At 38.6% G+C, this 20,184-nt stretch overlaps 1 protein-coding gene across 1 annotated transcript; it reads left to right on the plus strand.

The window, feature by feature from the left end:
* Positions 1 to 344: 344 nt before the first annotated feature.
* On the plus strand, positions 345 to 19,807 carry EIF2S1 (eukaryotic translation initiation factor 2 subunit alpha). The gene is made up of 8 exons (XM_060620101.3): positions 345 to 501; positions 4,450 to 4,691; positions 8,732 to 8,811; positions 11,972 to 12,123; positions 15,740 to 15,846; positions 17,193 to 17,290; positions 18,194 to 18,337; positions 19,258 to 19,807. The coding sequence occupies exons 2-8, from the start codon at positions 4,451 to 4,453 to the stop codon at positions 19,381 to 19,383; spliced, it is 948 nt and encodes a 315-aa protein (XP_060476084.1). The 5' UTR covers positions 345 to 501; position 4,450; the 3' UTR covers positions 19,384 to 19,807.
* The last annotated feature ends 377 nt before the right edge of the window (positions 19,808 to 20,184 follow it).

The raw sequence follows: 20,184 nt of genomic DNA on the forward strand, positions 1-20,184 counted from the left end.
CCGGTTCGCCTCCTAGCCCCTCCCCCTCCCCCTCCCAGGAGGCTGAGTAAGGCTTTGCACGCGCGAGGTGAAAGAACAGGGGAGGAGTACACTCCTTCTCTTCCTCCCCTTTTCGTCTTTGGTCACAGCGCCACCGCATGGTTGACAGAAGCTTTGAGAGAGAGTTAATTCTTCAAGGACAAGGAATCAGAGTCCTACCAGTTCCCTGCGCCTTCAAGGTTACTTAACGAAAACGACAGATAACCGAGAAAACGTACTTTTCAGGTCCTCCTATGATCTACTTTCTTCCTTTTCTTCGGAGGACCTAGACTCTATGATCAGTGAGGAAGAGGGACCGCTGTTCTACTGGCGCATGCGCAATGCGAGGTGGTTCCGCATGCGCGGTGGGATAGAGCGAAGCGCACGCTGAGGTTCGGCTGCCGCTGCGGCTGGACTGTCTAAACTCTGCGATTAAAGAGCACGGCACGGGATCCCGGCGCGGGATTCACATACATACCTCAGGTGATTAGTCCCCCAGATCGGTTTCTTCAAGAACTCACTTTGGTTGTGTCGGTTGACTGGTGGTCGAGAGAGAGTAGGCCCTGGGCTAACACCCCTCCCTTTCCCGTTCCTGCGCGGGAAGTGTCCGACACCACCCGCCAGTGCCGGCTTGGTCGGCAGTGTTAACCGAGGTGTCATTATACGAGCGGAGGGATCTTGTGAAGGAAAGTGGGCCAAACGACTGTACACCTTCAATATACTGAAAGTGAGGGTACCTTGAGACGAGGGGGTGGCCTTGGGAAAACGCTGTGACACCCCCACCCCAGGACACTAAGAATTCCGCTCCCACCCTTTTTTTTTCCTTCCGCCCCAAGCAAATGCTACCTCTCAGTGGAAACCAGACCAGACACGTGAAGGGACCATTGGGGTGGTCCGTAACGTTGACAAGAGCTGGGTTAGAAAGATCCAAGAATAGTTTATTTGTCCGATAATTGATTTTTTTTTAAATTGATGCTCATATTACTGTATCGCTTGACTTGTGCATTTTTACAGAATGAGTCACCCTTTGCATCGAAGCTAAAACATACTGTTGAAGAGTTCACTAATCTTAGTATCGGTTTGCAGTATTTCAGCACCAATGAGAAGAGAATTACACGCTGTGACCTCACAGTTAAACATAACTAAAAAGATAAGGGAATCTTAGGGTTAAATGCGTATTCAGCCTCAGGTCCCCTTTATTATCCGCCAAACTTAGGCTACTTTGTTTCTTGGAGAAAAGTTGTAGCAGGGAAGTCCTGGTTTTTCTCCCGATTGAAGTTGTTCAAGGAAATAAAATTGTGATTATGTGTCTTTCAACAGTGTGTGAATTATATAGAGCTTTACTGTCTACTGAGTTGATCTAATGCCAAGTGACAGTTACTGATTCTAAGATCTCAAAAAGACACACAGTAATATTTGTAGGAATCAGGGCTTCCTATTTCAACTACAGTGAAATAGTTTAAAAGCTTATTTGTGTAGCACTTCTAGAAACTACCATTCAGAGAGCGTTACTGGTGACGGTGAGAGACACATTAAAATTATCGTGAATTGTCTCTGTCACATAACACACTTAACTTTGGAAAGGAATGTGGACGTCCTGTATCTATTATGGTTACTTGACCATGCACTGGTTTGAGGAGTCCTACCTACCATTTGACCAGGCACAAGGTATTTGAAATTGGCTTGGAGTTCAGTTAATACATTTTGAAAGGTGGATATTCAGCATTGAAGAACACATACCATATTGCAGTATTCTGACGTACTGAGATTCTGTGGGTTAAAGGTATTCTGGATTTACTATGCGAAGTCTTGGTTTTAGTTCCTGTTCCAGTACCTTTTAAGTATTTATCCTTGAGGAAGTCATTTAATATTTCTGTTCCTTGGTTCCCTGGAACCCTGCTTCACTGTACTCCTTTCCTAGTACCCCATATTGCAATTGATATGCTTACCAGTTTGTTTCCCACTCTATGATTAACTTCCTTAGGTAAGAATCTTTAAGTGTTAGTAGTACTTAGTACATAGTAGATACTGCAAAAATAATTGTTTAACGAACTAATTTACAAAATACAAAAAAATTACTCCTTTGCCTTTTATCGTCATTATTTGTATAGCACAGTACACTTTGCAGATTTACATATATTTTAATCTAATTTGATACATTCCACAAACCTGCAAGGTCCATGACACAGACTAGAAACTACAGTTTAATGTGAATGCATTTCCCAAGCAACAACAGGTAGTAGGTAGGAGAGCAAGGGCTGAAACCCATGTCTAGAGCTATTTTGTACTTACTGGCTATTCTTTATGTTGAATAACATACCATCAGCTGTGTTCTTTTTTTTTTTTTTACTTTGTATATTGTAAAGAGACTGGTACCTCCTAGAGCAGTAGCATTCATCTCTCCCATCAGGATTCTTTTACAATATTGCTTGTATTCTTTAATTATCAAATTAAGCCTTGATTCCCCAGAATTATCAGCTTTACTATTTGCATAAATTTGGTAAGTAAATGTGGTTAGCCTCTATTAAATCTCTTAAAACTGTTTCACACATTCTGTGACATCATTTACTTTGATACCCAGTTTGAGACTTTTCTAGCTCTCAAATTTTAGTGCTTTACATACAGATATTTGACAACAGCTGTCCAAAAGGAAAAAAAAAAAAAAAAAGCCATTTAAGAATGAAACAACCAGCTCAGCTGTTTCTTACTGGGTAATTCTGGCCATTGAATGTCTACTTCCCTTTATTTGCTAAATCCCTATTTTGTCAAGCTACAAGAGAACTACATTTTGGCCCTTTTATTAATATGCCACTTTATTTTTGTTGTTAAACAGGATAGATTGGTACTAAAAGTTTGCATTAATCTATGATCTGTGATTCAGCAATGAATATGTATATTGCATTTTTTAAAGATGCTTCTGATATATCTATCAGTAATACTGAGAGAATATATAGCCTGATGAATCAGAGCACAGACTATGGATCCAGACTTCATAGGTTCAAATTCTGACTATCAGTTGTTAGCAGTATATGACAGAACAAGTTGCTTAGCCTGTTTGAATTTCTTCATTTATAATATAGAACTAGGGGGAAAGTGGTACTCAGGCAGTAGCCAATACCTATAGGTGGTAGATGTAAAAATCAGTGGGAATCCACTGTGAAGATACATGTGGATGCAATTAGTTCTCAAACTGAGCTGCAGCAGAACTCTGGTGTTCTGTGGGCTGGATGTGGCTGGTCTGTCTTTAAGATCAAGTAATGGCAGCCTTATTGCCCAATTAGGAAAAAAATAAGTAAATGAATTTTCACACATTTTTCGTAGGCCTTTAGATCCTATTACTGCCTGTTTTCTGAACTTTGACAATAGTAAATTGGTTAAGGTTAGTAGAAAAACATGAAAATCAACTGTGATTCATTTTAGAGCTTTCTTTTAAAAATATGTTCCTGTGCATGGTATAATTTCAGTCTTGTGGGTCATAAAAGGAGTGGTGCTTAAAGTAGGTTGGGTAGATCAAAGGGAATAGTTTTAAATATATTTAATGCTTGGTGGTTGGGACGCCTGGGTGGCTCAGTTGGTTGAGCATCCTTCTCTTGATTTCACTTGGGTCATGATCCCAGGGTCGTGGGATCAAGCCCTCTGTTGGGCTACGCTGAGCATAGAGCCTGCTCAGGATTTTCTGTCTCTCGCTCTCCCTCTCTTCCCCATTCTCACGCGTGTGCTCCCCCCAAAATAAATAAAAATAAATAAATATATTTAGTGCTTGGAGTTTAAGAGATGCTTGAACTTTATAGTAATGGAGTTCTATAAAGCTATTCTCAAGATTGGGTATACCTATTCGATAGAAGTTAAGTGTTTAGTTGTATTTAGTTATATTTATTTTTTTGTTAATAAATTTTTGGTCTTTGTCGTAACATGATACTGTGAGTTTGGCTAGAATAAATGATAGGGTATATTGTTTGATATATGGTGAGGGCTGTGGTTTAAGTAGTGGGAAGATTCTTCCCTTTATGTGGGTGGTAGTATGTAAAGTCTTAGCTGACTTGGAGAATGAGTAGCTTTGGTTTTGTTGATAGGTTTATAGTAGTAGTGATGCTTCCCATCATTTGTTATTTCTTAAAGTGGTGGTATTTAAAATAGTGTTTCAAGGTGTACCTTTAATCCTTAAGTCTCAGAGTACTTCATAGATGGTCATTAGTTTTTATGATTCCTCTAAAACTGATGTCAGAGAATCACTCAAGCCCTACAAAAATGTGGAGCACGTAAAAATTAAAGCTTCGTTCCTGAACATCCATCTGTTTTCTGGTACCATTTAAGAAGTTTGAAGAGTTGAGAAGACTAATCATTTCTTCCAGTGGCAAGATGTGGAAAATTGACATTTCTTTATTTTGACCTTAACTGAACACTCACTTGATTCTTTTGTTTAAAATGCAGAATGCCGGGTCTAAGTTGTAGATTTTATCAACACAAATTTCCTGAGGTGGAAGATGTAGTGATGGTGAACGTAAGGTCCATTGCTGAAATGGGGGCTTATGTCAGCTTGCTGGAATACAACAATATTGAAGGCATGATTCTTCTTAGTGAGTTGTCCAGAAGGCGTATCCGTTCTATAAACAAACTCATCAGAATTGGCAGGAATGAATGTGTGGTAGTCATTAGAGTGGACAAAGAAAAAGGTAAGTGGGAAAAATATCTAAAATACATATTTTGGATTTAAAAATGCTTTATTTTAGTTTTTCTTTTTAATTGCTGTCTGCTGTAAAAACAAAACAAAAACATCTCCTTTTATGCTTAAATTCTTTTTACATACAGAGTTGTTAGAGAAGGATGCCAATTAGCCATCTAAGTAAGACTTCTTAAGTTAGTAGTGGCTTAATTAGCACATCCCAGGACTAGTTTTTGTGGGTGAAATGACTTTTATTCCCAGAGGTTACAGGATCTTGGTAGTTGACTCATTTTGGCTAAACTCAGAAGAGATAGGATAAGTAAACCAGAGTACTAGTTCATTTAGATTTGTAAGATGCTTTTTTCCTGATTTAAAGCTAAATTTGCAATCAGATTATTGGATGAACATGGAAACGGGGCAAAGGTACAATGGACTTTAGGAACATTTTATATAAGCTTTGAAAAAGCAATATGCTGCAAACACACACCCAAAACCCAGTATTCTGTATCTCTTCGGTTATCAGAATGTTTGTGACTCCCCCAAAATCATGTGGGAGATTTCAGATAGTGCTGAATGTGTATTCATTTTTTTACTTGTCCCCATTTTTCTGGACTCCATGTAAATCTTCACCTTTGTGAACACATTTTTTTCTAGAAACAGTGTACAATACCATTAAGTAAGTTTGGGGTTCAACTTCCTTAAAATAATTGGTTATAGTTGTCTCACTATAATTTATTAGGTGTTAGTTTTACATAGTAGTTACCATCATTGCTTAAAAGACCAATCACCTTGATTGAACTTGTCTTTTTGAATACCTCAGCCATCTAGTTAATTGTGACACTTCTGCAAGTGATTGGTTTTATACATAACTGACATTTTTTTTCTTTGATTATAGTCATAGGTGATAAACTTTAGAGACATTTTGTTATCCCTTAGGTAGTGACTACCACTTAGCATATTGATTATTATATATGTTTTGGTAGGGCTTAACTTCTAGAACCCCCTATTATTAAACTACTAAAGACAAATTATACCTTAAACTTGTGTTAAGTCTTCATATTACTGCCCCACTAGGACTTAAAATGGTGTCTTGTCTATTATTTTATTTTCTATCATAGAAAATATATACACAAGAAGGAATCAAATATATTTTCAGTTGCAATCAGAAAAAAGTGAAAAGGTATACTTAAGTACAGTAGATGTAAAAGTATTTTCATAGCAGCACTGTTTGCACAGTGTTAATTAAAAACAAGAAAAATCAAAATCATGGTTAAATAAATTGTAACATTCATGCAGCGCAACTTTGTACGGAATGAGATCTCAGTGTTCTGATATGGAAAGATCCTAGAGTAAGATACAAGCAAAGTACAGAAGATCCTGTAGAGGGCATCCACTTCTGATATTGGAGGATTAGGTTCTGTTGGACAAATGTTCCAATGTAACAGTTAAACAGTGAAAAGCTGTGAACAAATATATATATTAAAAAAAAAAAAAAGTGCCTAAAGATGTTGGGAGCAACCAAAGGCAGGCCAAAACTGAAGGTAGGTCAACCCTTGGAAGAGAGGAACTGCACTGGATAAGTTTTACAGTTGTTTGTCTGAGTGCATGCCATAGATAGCTTCCAGCAGGGCAGCTAAAATTCTAGTGGAAAGTCTATAGTGTTTCAATGGCTTGAGAATCAGATGAGAGTTCTGGACAACCACAACATTTAGAAGGTAGTGATGAGGATTAGAGAAAGGACCAACTCAAGGAGAGCCCCTTAGTTTAAATTATAAATTCTCAAATCTCTGCCAGAACCCTGAACCAGTAAGGTATAGGATGGGGTACAGCCCCATGAGGGGCAACAGGGTAAAAATCTAAACAGATTTTGGTTGCTTTCCACCTGGGGAAACAGAGCTTTAATATTTGAATTCAGACAAGTTTTGCTTACTAAAACAAAAAATCAGTATCAAGAGGAACATAAAGGAACTCAGAGTCTCTGGCACATATTATTCACGATGTCCAAAATTACTAAACGTTTCAGAAAACAGGAGAGAAAAGGCAGTCAGTCAGTGGAGACCAACCCAGAGGTGACCTTAATATTGGAGTTAACAGACAAGGATTTTAAAGCAGATGTTGTTAACTGCTCAAGAATATTAGGAAAATAAGCTTGTAATGAATGAAAAAAATGAAATCTCAGAGAAATTAGAAACTCTCACAAAGAACTAAATACAAATTCTAAAATTAAAAGTTTAATATCTAAACAACTCACTGGGCTAACAGCATAGATGGCAGAAGGCTCAAGTCAAACTTGCAGGGAGTTCATTTAAAAGAACCAATTTTGGGGCGCCTGGGTGGCTCAGTCGGTTAAGCATCCGACTTCGGCTCAGGTCATGATCTTGCAGTTTGTGAGTTGAAGCCCGGCGTCAGGCTCTGTGCTGACAGCTAGGAGCCTGGAGCCTGCTTCAGATTCTGTGTCTCCTCCTCTCTCTGCTCCTCTCCCACTTGTGCTTTGTCTCTCACTATCAAAAAATAAATAAATAGGGGCACCTGGGTGGCTCAGTCAGCTGAGCGTCTGGCTTTGGCTCAGGTCATGATCTCACGGTTGGTGAGTTCGAGCCCCATGTCACGCTCTGGGCTGACAGCTCGGAGCCTGGAGCCTGCTTCGGATTCTGTGTCTCCCTCTCTCTCTGCTCCTCCCCTGCTCACACGCTGTCTCTCTCTCAAAAATAAAAGATTAAAATAATAATAATATGTGGCTATTTAAATAAATAAATAAATGTAAAAGAACCAATCTGAAGAACAGAGCAGGAAAAAAAAAATGTGTCAAATATTAAAAGCTCTATTCCAAAAGAAGAGAGAGAAAGAGCAGAAAATATATTTGAGGAAATAGTTGTCAAAAGTTTCCTATATTTACTGAAAAAAACATCTACAACTTGGAGAAGCTTGGCAGACCTCAAGCAGGATAAATACTGATAAGACCACATCTAGGCATGTTAAACCATTGAAAAACAGAGATAGGGAAAATCTTGAAAGTAGCCAAAAGAAAACGACTCATGATTTACAGGGGAATAGTAATATGAATTAGTATGGTATTACTGAAAATAGTGGCTGTCTGAGCATTGAATGACTGACCATTTAAAACACTGAAAGAAAAATTGTCAACCCAGAATTCTATATTTTAAGAAAATATTCAATAGTGAAGATCAAAAATGATGACATTTTTGGGTAAATAGAAACTTAAGAGGATGTATTACCTAATAAATCTCCATTATAAGAAACAATAAAGGAAGTTGTGCAGGCCGATGAGGTGTGAGGCCTGACATAGGAAATATGTGGGTAAATGTAAAAGACTATTTTTCTCTTAAATTCTTCAGAATACATTTAAGTGCTTGTCTCATTATATACCCATGGGATTTTAATTTATGGATGTGATTGACGACATGAAGAGGCCAGTGCTGTGGCCACATCATGCCATGTAGGGCCACCATGAGGAAGTACCAGTTTTGGTCAGGAGACAGAAGGAGCATCAAGAATACAGAAAATATAGGGGCGCCTGGGTGGCTCAGTCGGTTAAGCGTCCGACTTCGCTCAGGTCACGATCTCGCGGTATGTGAGTTCGAGCCCCACGTCGGGCTCTGTGCTGACGGCTCAGAGCCTGGACCCTGTTTCGGATTCTGTGTCTCCCTCTCTCTCTGACCCTCCCCCGTTCATGCTCTGTCTCTCTCTGTCTCAAAAATAAATAAATGTTTAAAAAAAAAAAAATACAGAAAATATAGGTAATACAATTGACCTTGTGATGATGGATGCCAAAAAGACAAGTATAGAGAATCTTTTGACTAACTTTCATTTGGGTAATTGAAAGTATTCCCTCTACTAAAGTGATGCAGAATATGCAATTACATGATACAAGTGCCTTCTGAAAACAGAAATCTCTCATCTTATATTTCTTATGCAGCATTTTATTGATAATAATTTTAGTGGGAAATAAGTGTAGATATGCCAACCAAACAACATGGTTGCAAAAATTTATCACAGTGCTAAGCTTTTTTTCAAACTTTTCTCATACAGGATATATTGATTTGTCAAAAAGAAGAGTTTCTCCAGAGGAAGCAATCAAATGTGAAGATAAATTCACCAAATCCAAAACTGTAAGTTTGATATTTGAGTGAAATTAGTTCACTATTTAATATATTTAATAGTCAGCATGTAATATTATAGGCAGGAAAAAAAAACCCTGAATTTTCTGTAACTGTATTTCCATTTACAACTATGAGTTGAGAAGAATAATTTGAAGTCTTAATTTCAAAAGAGTTATGACTGCAGTGTTTTATCTGGTGGTGGTACTACCTTAAGGCACTGCTTATGGTTTGCTATTCTATAATGAGTTTATTGGATGTTAGTGTGTTTAAGTTATTTTAGGTTAAATTAACTATGGGTGATTTCAGTCAGTTTGACTTACGGTAACATGTAGTTCCTGGCTTTAAACCCTGTTTGGGGATATTCGAGACAACCAGCTATTGTATGTTAAGAATAAGCAAGGGTCGGGGCATCTAGGTCACTTGGCCAGTTGAGCATCTGATTCTTGATTTCAGCTTAGGTCATGATCCCAGGGTCATGGGATCAAGCCCCAAGTTGGGCTCCATGCTGAAAGTGGAGCCTGCTTAAGATTCTCTCTCCCTCTGGCCTTCCCCCACCCCCCACTTGCACTCCCTCCCTCTCTAAAATAAAATGAAAGGGGCGCCTGGGTGGCTCAGTCAGTTAAGCATCCAACTTCAGCTCAGGCATGATTTCATGGTTCGTGAGTTCAAGCCCCGTATTGGGCTCTGACAGCTCAGATGGAGCCTTGAGGCCGCTTCAGTTTCTGTCTCTCCCTCTCTCTCTGCCCCTCACCTGCTTGTTCTCTCTCTCTCTCTCTCCCTCCCCCCTCCCCCTCTCTCCCCCCCCCTCCCCCTCTCTCCCCCCCTCTCCCCCCTCTCCCCCCTCTCCCCCCTCTCCCCCCCTCTCCCCCCCTCTCCCCCTCTCTCCCTTTCTCCCTCTCTCCCTGTCTCCTCCCTCTCCCTCTCCCTCTCTCTCTCTCTCTCTCTCTCTCTCTCTCAAAAGAAGTAAGCATTAAAAATAAAATAAAATAAGAATAAGCAAGGGTTTGTGAATCTAGGAAAGCAAGGCAGGCAGGGGCCTGTTACTAGTTCCCCTCCCCCGCTTTGCTAGGGTTCTTTTCTGTTTCATTTTCTAATTTCTGCTGAAATTCCCTACTTCTGTGCAGTAAGCCTTAATTAAGCAAGAACAGTCATTTTTTTCATTCTTTATCTTCTGTCTATATTTTTCTCTTCTCTGGTCCCATATAGATTATCCTTTATTCTCTAGGTCTTAGGTTCTTAATGGCACTGTTTCCATTGTTTCTGTTTTCCTTTTCTTTTGTTCTCTCTCTCTTGTGTGTTTCTGTCCTTAAGGTAAAATGCCAAGAAAACAATGCTTTAAATGAAGAGATTTTTGAAATCTTGATTAACCCCAATAAATAAGAGAATACAAATCTAAACAACCAAAAGACCATTATCCAAACCTTTCCTTTTGTTTTACTGATCTGTTTACTATTACTGCAGTATGGTTTACACATTAGAAAACACAATCAGTAAAATCCCTTCTTAATAATCTGATGACCTGGGGCACCTAGGTGGCTCAGACGGTTAAGTGTCTGACTTTGGCTCAGGTCATGGTCTCCCAGTTCTGGAGTTGAAGCCCTGCGTCAGGCTCTGTACTAACAGCTTGGAGCCTGGAGCCTGCTTCGGATTCTGTGTCTCCCGCTCTTTCAGCTCTTCCCTTGTTTGTGTGCTCAAGCGCATGGTGTGTGTGTGTGTGTGTGTGTGTGTGTGTGTGTGTGTGTGTGTGTGTGTCTCTCTCTCTCTCTCTCTCTCTCTCTCAAAAATAAATAAACTTTTAAAAAACAAGTAAGTAAATTAAAAAATAATAATAATCTGAGGCCCTTGCCATTCAAAATGTAGTCTCTAGGGGCACCTGGGTGGCTCAGTCGGTTGAGTGTCTGACTTTCGCTTAGGTCATGATCTCATGGGCTCTGTGCTGACAGCTCAGAGCCTCGAGCCTGCTTCGGATTCTGTGTCTCCCTCTCTCTCTGCCCCTCCCCTGCTCATGCTCTGTCTCTCTTAGTCTCTCAATAATAAATAAACATTAAAGACATTTTTTTAAATAAAAACAAAACAAAAAAACCAAAATGTAGTTTCTGGACCAGCAGCATTGACATCACCTGACCACTTAATGCAGTATTTCAAGTCCCACTAAGTTTGATAAGCTCCACTCTAGGAAACTTTCACTTTGTTTTGTCCCCTTAGAATATTGTAAAATGAGTATGTTAGTAGATCTTATCAGGATGATAAGGTGATAGAATGAAATAGGCAATGTTAGTACCTCTCCTCACTCAATTTTCATATGTAATGTGAAAACCTCTCTTCTTGTCTTTAAGCCCTTTTATTTTTAGGAAATTAGAAAAAGGGTTTGGCAGCAGTGAGTGGGAGGTAGGTAGGATTGAAGGATAACTGTTAAAATGATAACAGAGCAGAAAAATATTAAAATCTCAATTCTGGCTCCATGCTGTCATATGGAGTAGTAATAATAGCTTGCACTTGCATAAGAGGATTTGTATAATTTATAAATTTTGTACATTTGTACAATATTTTCCATTTATAGTGTGCTGCATTTGGATATATTTGACCTGTGTGAGAGCTCACTGCTGTAAAAAGGAGAGATGTTAGTAGTTCCTTCTTCCAGAAGAGGAAACAAATTCAGAGAGGTTAATTAGTCCCAGAGTCAACTCATAGTCTGGGTCTTAGGACACTAAATTACATCCTGTTTCTACTTGTTATACCTACTTGAGTTAACTACTATTGGAAAGCCAATATTTCTCTATGAAAAAAGAACTTGTATGTTAATCTTTTGTTAAGGAATTATTGTAGTCTAATTAACCAAGGTTTTATATGCTGTCTACTGAAATATAAAAATACCTATTTTTTTTTTTTTTTTTTTTTTTTTTTTAATTTATTTTTGGGACAGAGAGAGACAGAGCATGAACGGGGGAGGGGCAGAGAGAGAGAGACACACAGAATCGGAAACAGGCTCCAGGCTCCGAGCCATCAGCCCAGAGCCTGACGCGGGGCTCGAACTCACGGACCGCGAGATCGTGACCTGGCTGAAGTCGGACGCTTAACCGACTGCGCCACCCAGGCGCCCCAAAAAATACCTATTTTTTAATAGCTCTCTTGAATCTTTGAATTGTTGAACTCTTCATTTTGTTTCTAGGTTTACAGTATTCTTCGTCATGTTGCTGAGGTGTTAGAGTACACCAAGGACGAGCAGCTGGAGAGCCTGTTCCAGAGGACTGCCTGGGTCTTTGATGACAAATACAAGAGACCCGGATACGGTGCCTATGATGCATTTAAACATGCAGTCTCGTAAGAACATCTTCTTGGCTGTTTCTACCTTGATACCACAGCTGTGCTAGTTCTAGCACATGGGTTGAGAGCCTGACATATAATAAAAGCACAACATCCACGTATTCTGTCCTTGCCAAATTTAGGTTAAAACATTTCAGTATAAAAGGCCCATAATATGGGCCAATCCTATATAACCAAGCATCTGTAATTTTGTACACCATAGTTTTTGTAAACCATATGGTTTCACATTATCCACTTACACGTTTTCCCCTCCTAGTTTTGTTATTCTGGTTAACTTCAGGTCCAGTGTAGATGTCTCATCTATAACAGTAACCTTATTTTCTTTACCTTAGTTCCTTTGACCTTCAGCCCATGCCACTTAAGCCAGTTTTCATGTGGCCTCACCCTGGGTCTTATTATCACCAGAATTTGCTGTGTTTCCAAAACCTGTAATTCATACATTCTGTTCTTTTAGCACAGCTTCCTGTCCTTCCAGCTCCCCCATAGTTAGCTCTACTCTGTGTCTTCCTAATTCTTTTGCCAGTCTATGATTCCAGACCTTTTTTTTCCTCCCTGTCTTTTCACCCTTTCCTGCCTTCTCTTTCTTATTCAGCATAGACATACCATGGTCCATCATTCCAACAACTTTCTTGCCAATGTCATGAGCTTTTGCCCTGTTTTTCCTTCTGTTACATCCAGCCTTGGATCGATGTTCCTGCCTTCTCTACACTTGTAGACTACTGGGTGCTGCTAGGAAAAACCACAGTCTTGCAGGTTGGTGCCACTGCATACTCATGGTCTCCAACCTCAGCTGCGCCTTCACTGCTGCCTCACATTCTCTCTGCTCTTTGTCAGTTCTTCTCCCATTCTTAGAGTGGCTATTTTAGAGCTTTTCCACACTCTCCATCAGATACCCAGTCCCCCCCCTCTTCCCTCCCTCTCAACTGGTATGTTTCACTACCTATTTTATAAAGACAATATAAGCCATTGCACAGGATCTCCTGTACTCCTTCCACTATCTCAGCAAACTTCTCCCTCCCATCCATCATTACCTCCTATGCTGGAATTCATATCCTTCCTGCTCTCAAACTAATCTTACCACCTGTGCACAGCTACTGCTCAGGGATCTCTTTTTATCCATTATTCTCTCTTTTGGGTTTTCAGCCTTTATCTTTGTTGGTTTTGCTCCATTAGTATAAAAATATGCTCTACCTTCTCCCATTTATACTAAAAGCAAACTTCTTTACTACCTTCCTCTACTTTCTCCTGTAGCAAGTATCGTATCCTTTCTAATAGCCAGACTCCTTCACTTTTGTGTACTTCCTGTCTCTCCTTCTGCACCTCCTACTCTTTCCCAAATGTTAATGCCCCACAAGCAGCCTCACCACTACACCAAGGTTAATTTCCCAGCATTTGTGCTGCCAAAGGATATTGGTCCCCTCAGCTCTCAAAATGGCCAAGTAAGACCTGGGACTGTTAGAGTCGCCAACAAGCCAACTCATCTGGGGCTCCAAATCCCTTACAGTCCCCCTGGTCCCCCCATGTGACTTTTTTCTTCATATTACGTTGTGGGAAAGGTAAGAAGAATAGTTAGAATAGCTAACATTTATATATGCCTCACAACAACCTGTGGTATAAGTGCTGTTATTATCCCAGTCTTATAGGTGAGAAAATTGAAGCAGAGATGAAATAATTTGTCCATGTGCACAGAGCTAGCAAGTGGTAGAGCCCCAATTCAGACCTAGACACTGGCTCCATATGGAGCTTATGCTATTAACCATTAAGCACTGTGGTATATTTCTTTCCTCCCTGATTTCAGTCCTGCATCCGTCAGCCAGTACATTTCATAATTTGGTGTGCTGTCATTTTCCAGTCCTGGCTTAGCTCTCTCACTTCCACCTCCAGCACCCCCTCCATTACTGCTCGGCATTGGTATATGTTGTCTTTCCTTTTCCCTAACATTCTTTTGTTTCATCAGCCATGGAGTGACCACATTTAAAGATAATTCTATGCCACATGTGCTTCATATTTTTTTCTTTTAATTAAGAAATAAAATTTCTGAGATAGTTGGAAACCATATTTTACCCTTCCCAACCCATTCCCCTCGTAAGTGGTAACTACTATAATTAGTATGCATCATTATTTACATTTTTATAGTTTTATTACATATATATCTGTAAAGTACATATAGAATTTTTATATTTAAAAATATTTCTTATTCATGTAAACTGAAAAACAAAATTTATTGTCATTGCAGATCTCTGTACCTTACAGTTTTACTTATAAGGCTGTTAAGAGCAAGATTCTCGAAATTGATAGATGTGTGCCTACTTCATATTAATTTTTATACAGTATTTCGAGAATATACTTTATTCCTCTATTAAGAGATATAAGGTCACACACACACCCTTATCCCGTATTTTTGAACAGTGCTATTAAGAATATACGTGTACATTTCTCTATGTTTGGGAGTTTCTGAGGTATACATATAGCAGTAGAGTTGTTGGCTCATAGGACTGATTACACGCATCTTTAAATTGACTCAGTTTTGTCAAAATATTCTCCGAATTGGTTCTACAATTTATATTTCCTCTAGCAGATGTATGAGCGTTCCTATTTCTCTTTATCCTCACCAACATTTGGTATATATCTCAGATTGTTTTCCCTTTTGCCAAACTGATGGGTGTAATAGTATCTTGTTGTGGTTTGCATTTTACTGGTTGTTGGTGAAGTTAACAGCTTTTCCTGTGCTTACTGCTGCTTCTGTGAAACATCTGTTCATCTTATTGCTCATTTTCTGATGGTTTGTCTTGTTACATTTTGTAGGCAGTATTAGCTGAATGAAAGTTCCCTCCACCCAAATTCTTTTGCTTTTCATTCCCGAACCCCTGCTGTTTAGGCCTGATGCTTGCTCATGCCATTTCTACTTTAATACTTTATAACTTTCTTACAACACTTCTACCTTTGCTTTTTAAAGTCCTACCATCCTTTTAGTCATTCAGTTTTTTCATTTGTTCATGTTCCGCAACCATGCTGGTGACTAAGACCCTGGTCCCTGCCTTGTGGCACTCAGAAGGGTCGGGTGAAATGCCACGTTAGTCCATGCAGCCCTTCCTGAGCCCACTGACTGAAAGTAATCCCTTCCTCTACTGATTCCCAAGGATGCACTTTTATTTTTAAATTTGCTTGTATGTTTTTGTTCTTTTCAGGCTCCTTGAAAAGAGACTGCTAATTACATGGAAATGCTTAATTATTGGGGGATGCCAGATGTTTTAGAAGACATTTTAAATTCCTTGTTTTAGCCAGATCTCTAAAATTTTTCTTTACATAGTAATCAGTTAGGTGTTTTCTATTTGTCATAATTGTCCTAAGTGCTTTACTTGCACTCTCATTTAATACCACAGTCCAGTGACTGGGTGGATGAGTTTTCATCCTCATTTTACAAGTTTCGAAACTGAGGTCTGGAAGGGCCCCGAAACACCATTATTAAAGTGCAGAGCTAAGATTTGAACTCAGTCTTGACACTAAAGCCTGTGCTCTTAAACATTCTGTGGTACTGTGTTTGATGTCAGTTATTAGTAAAGTAACTTTGATCTTTTATGTTTGTGTGTGTGTTTTGTTTTGCTTTAATTAGAGACCCATCTATTTTGGATAGTTTAGATTTGAATGAAGATGAACGGGGAGTACTTATTAACAATATTAATAGGCGTTTGACACCACAAGCTGTCAAAATTCGAGCAGGTAAGTGATTTTTTAAATGTTTAAAATACGTTGCATAAATTAAAAAGTTGTTAAATGATGAGACTTACCAAAGAATATTTTGCTATATCAACATCTATAAATTTTTCTAAATGTCTATTTCTTACAACAAGAAAAGTTGAAGAAATTATTTTTGCTTCTACTGAATCATAAAATGTATATATTGACACAAGGGAAAACTGTCATATATGCATTCAACTAACATTACGTTAGCCCCTTTTTTTAAAGGGGGGGTGTAATTTTGTTTTAGAAAATAACTTTAAAATATTCTAATAGTACAGTAATACCCTTTTATGCCTGCAGATTAACCACTGTTAATATAGTTTGGAGTATATTCTTTCAGACATTTTTCCTACACATATACACTGTATAGGAATATATGCTATTTACATTCATAGATTTTTTTGTTTTTTACAAAGGTGGGATCATACTATGAAGAATTTTCCTCAACTAGCATGGTTGCCTTTCCATGCAAAACATGGGACTATTTCTCATTTTTTTTTAATGGCTTGGTGTGATATTTTTAATGTTTGTTGACAGAGAGAGACAGAGACAGAGACAGAGTGCAAGTAAGGCAGGGGCAGAGAGAGGGAGACACAGAATCCAAAGCAGGCTCCAGGCTCTGAGCTGTCAGCACAGAGCCCGACTCAGGCCTTGAACTCATGAACTATGAGATCATGACCTGAGCTGAAGTCGGGACACTCAACCGATTGAGCCACCCAGGCGCCCCAGCTAGGTGTGATATTTTATAGAACAGTAAAACCAGTATAAACCAGTCTTCTCTTGATGGACATTTATCTTCTGCCAGTTTTTTCACTGTGAGAAAAAAAATATTACAAATTAGCATGCTTGTAACATAGACATTTACCCAGTTATATGAGTGTTCTGTTAGGCAAACTCCGAGAAGTGCAATTGCTGGGTCAGAGGGTATGCAATTTCTAAACTGTTCTAAGCAACTTGCAGTTATTGTTTTATTCAGCCTTTATCACACTCCTCCTCCTCTCCACTTGACAAATAAGGAACTGAGGCATAGAGATGTTGGAATCATGATTTTAACCCAGGCATAGGCAGAAATCAAGGTGTTTGTTGAATTTCTCTCCTTTATAGTCATCATTCAGGGGCTTGATGTGGAGAAGATATCATTTCACTGCATATTCAGATTTTATAATTATGAAAGTTAACATATAGGGTTATTTCTATACTGAAAGGATTATGAAAGCTTTCATAAGTGTTTGAGTGCTAGTGTATCTGCCACATCTCTGATTTTTAAGCCTTTCAGTACTTTTTTGCATTATTTGGTATACGTTTTTCAATTTCTGTACTTTTAGATATTGAAGTGGCTTGTTATGGTTATGAAGGCATTGATGCTGTAAAAGAAGCCCTGAGAGCAGGTTTGAATTGTTCTACAGAAACCATGCCCATCAAGGTGAGTAATGTTTTCTCTCCCCCTGCTAAAAACCAACCTAAACCAAATCAGATTCTTTTTATGATCATGTTTCATAACAGGTGTCGGGCAGAGTGGTTCTTGGTGCTGTTGTCTAACGGATGGTACTGCTACTGTCACAGTGGATAAAGATTTCTATTGGTATTTAGTGCCAGAGGGCCGGCTGTGCTAAACCTCCTTTATAATACAGAGTTGCTATGGGGCATCTGGGTGGTTCAGTCAGTTAAGCATCCAGCTTCAGCTCAGGTCATGATCTTGTGGCTCGTGAGTTTGAGCCCCGCATTGGGCTGTCTGCTGTTAGCACAGAGCTTGCTTCAGATCCTCTGTTCCCCCTCATTTTCTCTGCTCCTCCTCTGCTGGCTGTCTCTTCTCTTCTCTCAAAAATAAACAACAACAACAAAAAAATTGCTGTGCCCATAATGCCCATAGGATCTTGAAAAGGATAACATATTCTCATATTCACACATCTTTTAGGAGTTTTGGTTTGAATCTTCTAAGCAGTACAATTAACCAGATGGTTGTTATTCAGAATCTTAGATTTTCTTCTGTCAGTTTAGTTTAGAACCAAATAAGAATTTTTGTTGCTTTTAGAAACAAATTATCCATTGTTCTGATGATGGCTGTAGTTATTTTAGCCACCAAAGAGGGAGCAGTCTTAATTGTATATATTGTCTTTCAGTGGACTGTTTACATTGGATTATATCACTGTATCAACTAGTTTTTGCTGCATTAACAAACCAGCCCCAATTGCTGACTTACAGAATTAGAAATTAAGTTTTAGGGTGATTTGTTAAGGCAGCAGATTAGCAAAAAAAGTTCTCAAACATGCTGATGGTTTTGTGTTGTATTGTTATGTTCATAATTGATTTTTTTCTTCTTTCTTAGATTAATCTAATAGCTCCTCCTAGATATGTGATGACAACAACAACCCTGGAGAGAACAGAGGGCCTCTCTGTCCTCAATCAAGCTATGGCTGTTATAAAAGAAAAGATTGAGGAAAAGAGGGGTGTCTTCAATGTCCAAATGGAGGTAAGGTCTATACTGTTCTTGCCTTGTTTTTAAAATATATAAGAAATTTAGGGGCGCCCAGCTGGCTCAGTCAGTAGAGTATGCAACTCTTGATCTTGGGGTCATGAGTTCAAATCTCACCTTGGGGTTAGAGATTACTTAGATACATACATACGGAATTTAAATCTCCAAATGATTTGCATTCTAAAATACTTAATCACTGCCTTTTAAAACATGAGATACATCTAGGATTATAATTCTGCTAAGCATAAAATAATCATTGACTCAGAGGGCCCTTAAAGGGGCTTTTTAGAAGTAAATGAGAACTGTCACTCATTTAGAAGTAAATGAGAACTGTCACTCATTTAGAAGTAAATGAGAACTATGATGGTTATTCAGGAGTAAGGTCACTGATGGATGTTGGGTTTATCCCCCCAAAAGAGAAAAAAAATAGACAATAAAAAGGAGTGGTTATTGTCAGAATTTAATGCGGAAGGCTTAAAATTTGATCTAAGGATTAGGAACAAGAGTAATATTTTCTTCATCTCAACAAGAATGAAACCTAATTAGAAAAAAATGGTAAGTAATTTATTTTAAACCCAGAGGATGCATTTTTATAAGACATCTTATGGGTTTGAAAGATACAGCCACCGAGATGATTTTCATATTTTTCAGTTTTGGCTTATAAAAATGATAGAAGGGAATATTTTCTTTTAATACACATTTCTTTTCCCCATACTCTCACTCTTTTACATTTCTCCCATTATTTATCTAATGGAATTTATTAATGATGTATCAGCAATCAAGAGTGAACAGATGGCAGAGTTGGTGAAGGAAAAGTATTTTTTTAAGAGTTAAAATACTAGGCAGTAAGAGTATTAAAGTTGAATTCGTATACTGTTTAACCATCTCACTTTGAAATTATGCCTCTGCTTCCACAGCCTAAAGTGGTCACAGATACAGATGAGACCGAACTTGCAAGGCAGCTTGAGAGGCTTGAGAGAGAGAATGCAGAAGTGGATGGAGACGATGATGCAGAAGAAATGGAAGCCAAAGCCGAAGATTAACTTTGTGGGAAACAGAGTCCAGTTTAAGGAACACAAAACAGCCCTTCCTGGCTGTAAACCCTAGACTGAAAGTTTTCCAGTATTGAAAACTTCAAAGCTGAATATTTTTTATTTCCAAGTATTTAAATGTTCCAACAGACCAAAATGTGAAATGCCCTCCTAAAAGTCAAAAAGTCAGCTGTTTTCACACAATAGCTCCAACATTCAGCATTTTTTAAGGGAGTGGGCCTAATTTCACTAGAGATAAATCTTTAAGAACATAAAATTGGGCTTGTGGTTTCCATTTCTGATGTCTCCAGATTGGCACCCCTTTGTAGTTCAGTGCCTCCATGAGATTTACAAGGGGGCACCCAAAGCAAATAGCCTCAACCTTTCTATATAAAATGTATCAAGCAAACATTAAATAAATTTCTGGGATATTTAACTATAGGCTTCTTCCTTCTTGTCACCAGTTAAAAGCATTATGATTACTAAGATCCTAATTCTGTTATCTTCCTTTTAGTCTAGATGTAGAAGAAACATAAGGGCAGGTGACCAAAGGATCTATACAGCGGATCCTTTCAAAGAAGGGTTTGGAGAAAATAATTTCTCAATTTTAACCACAGTTACAGTTGACTCTTAGGGAGAAAAAGCCTTAAAACACAATATAAAAATTACATAGGATGTGTGCCTTTTGCCAGTTTGAGACTGAGAATACATGGTATGAGGGAGAATTTATCACACTGGTTCTTGTTGGTGTACTAAGCTGCTCGCCCTGAGTTTGTAATTTAGGGTGGTAAAGTTTTTTTTGTTTGTTTTTAA

Source organism: Panthera onca, chromosome B3 (genome assembly GCF_046562875.1).
Source record: "Panthera onca isolate mPanOnc1 chromosome B3, mPanOnc1 haplotype 2, whole genome shotgun sequence".
NCBI classification, from domain to species: Eukaryota; Metazoa; Chordata; class Mammalia; order Carnivora; family Felidae; genus Panthera; species Panthera onca.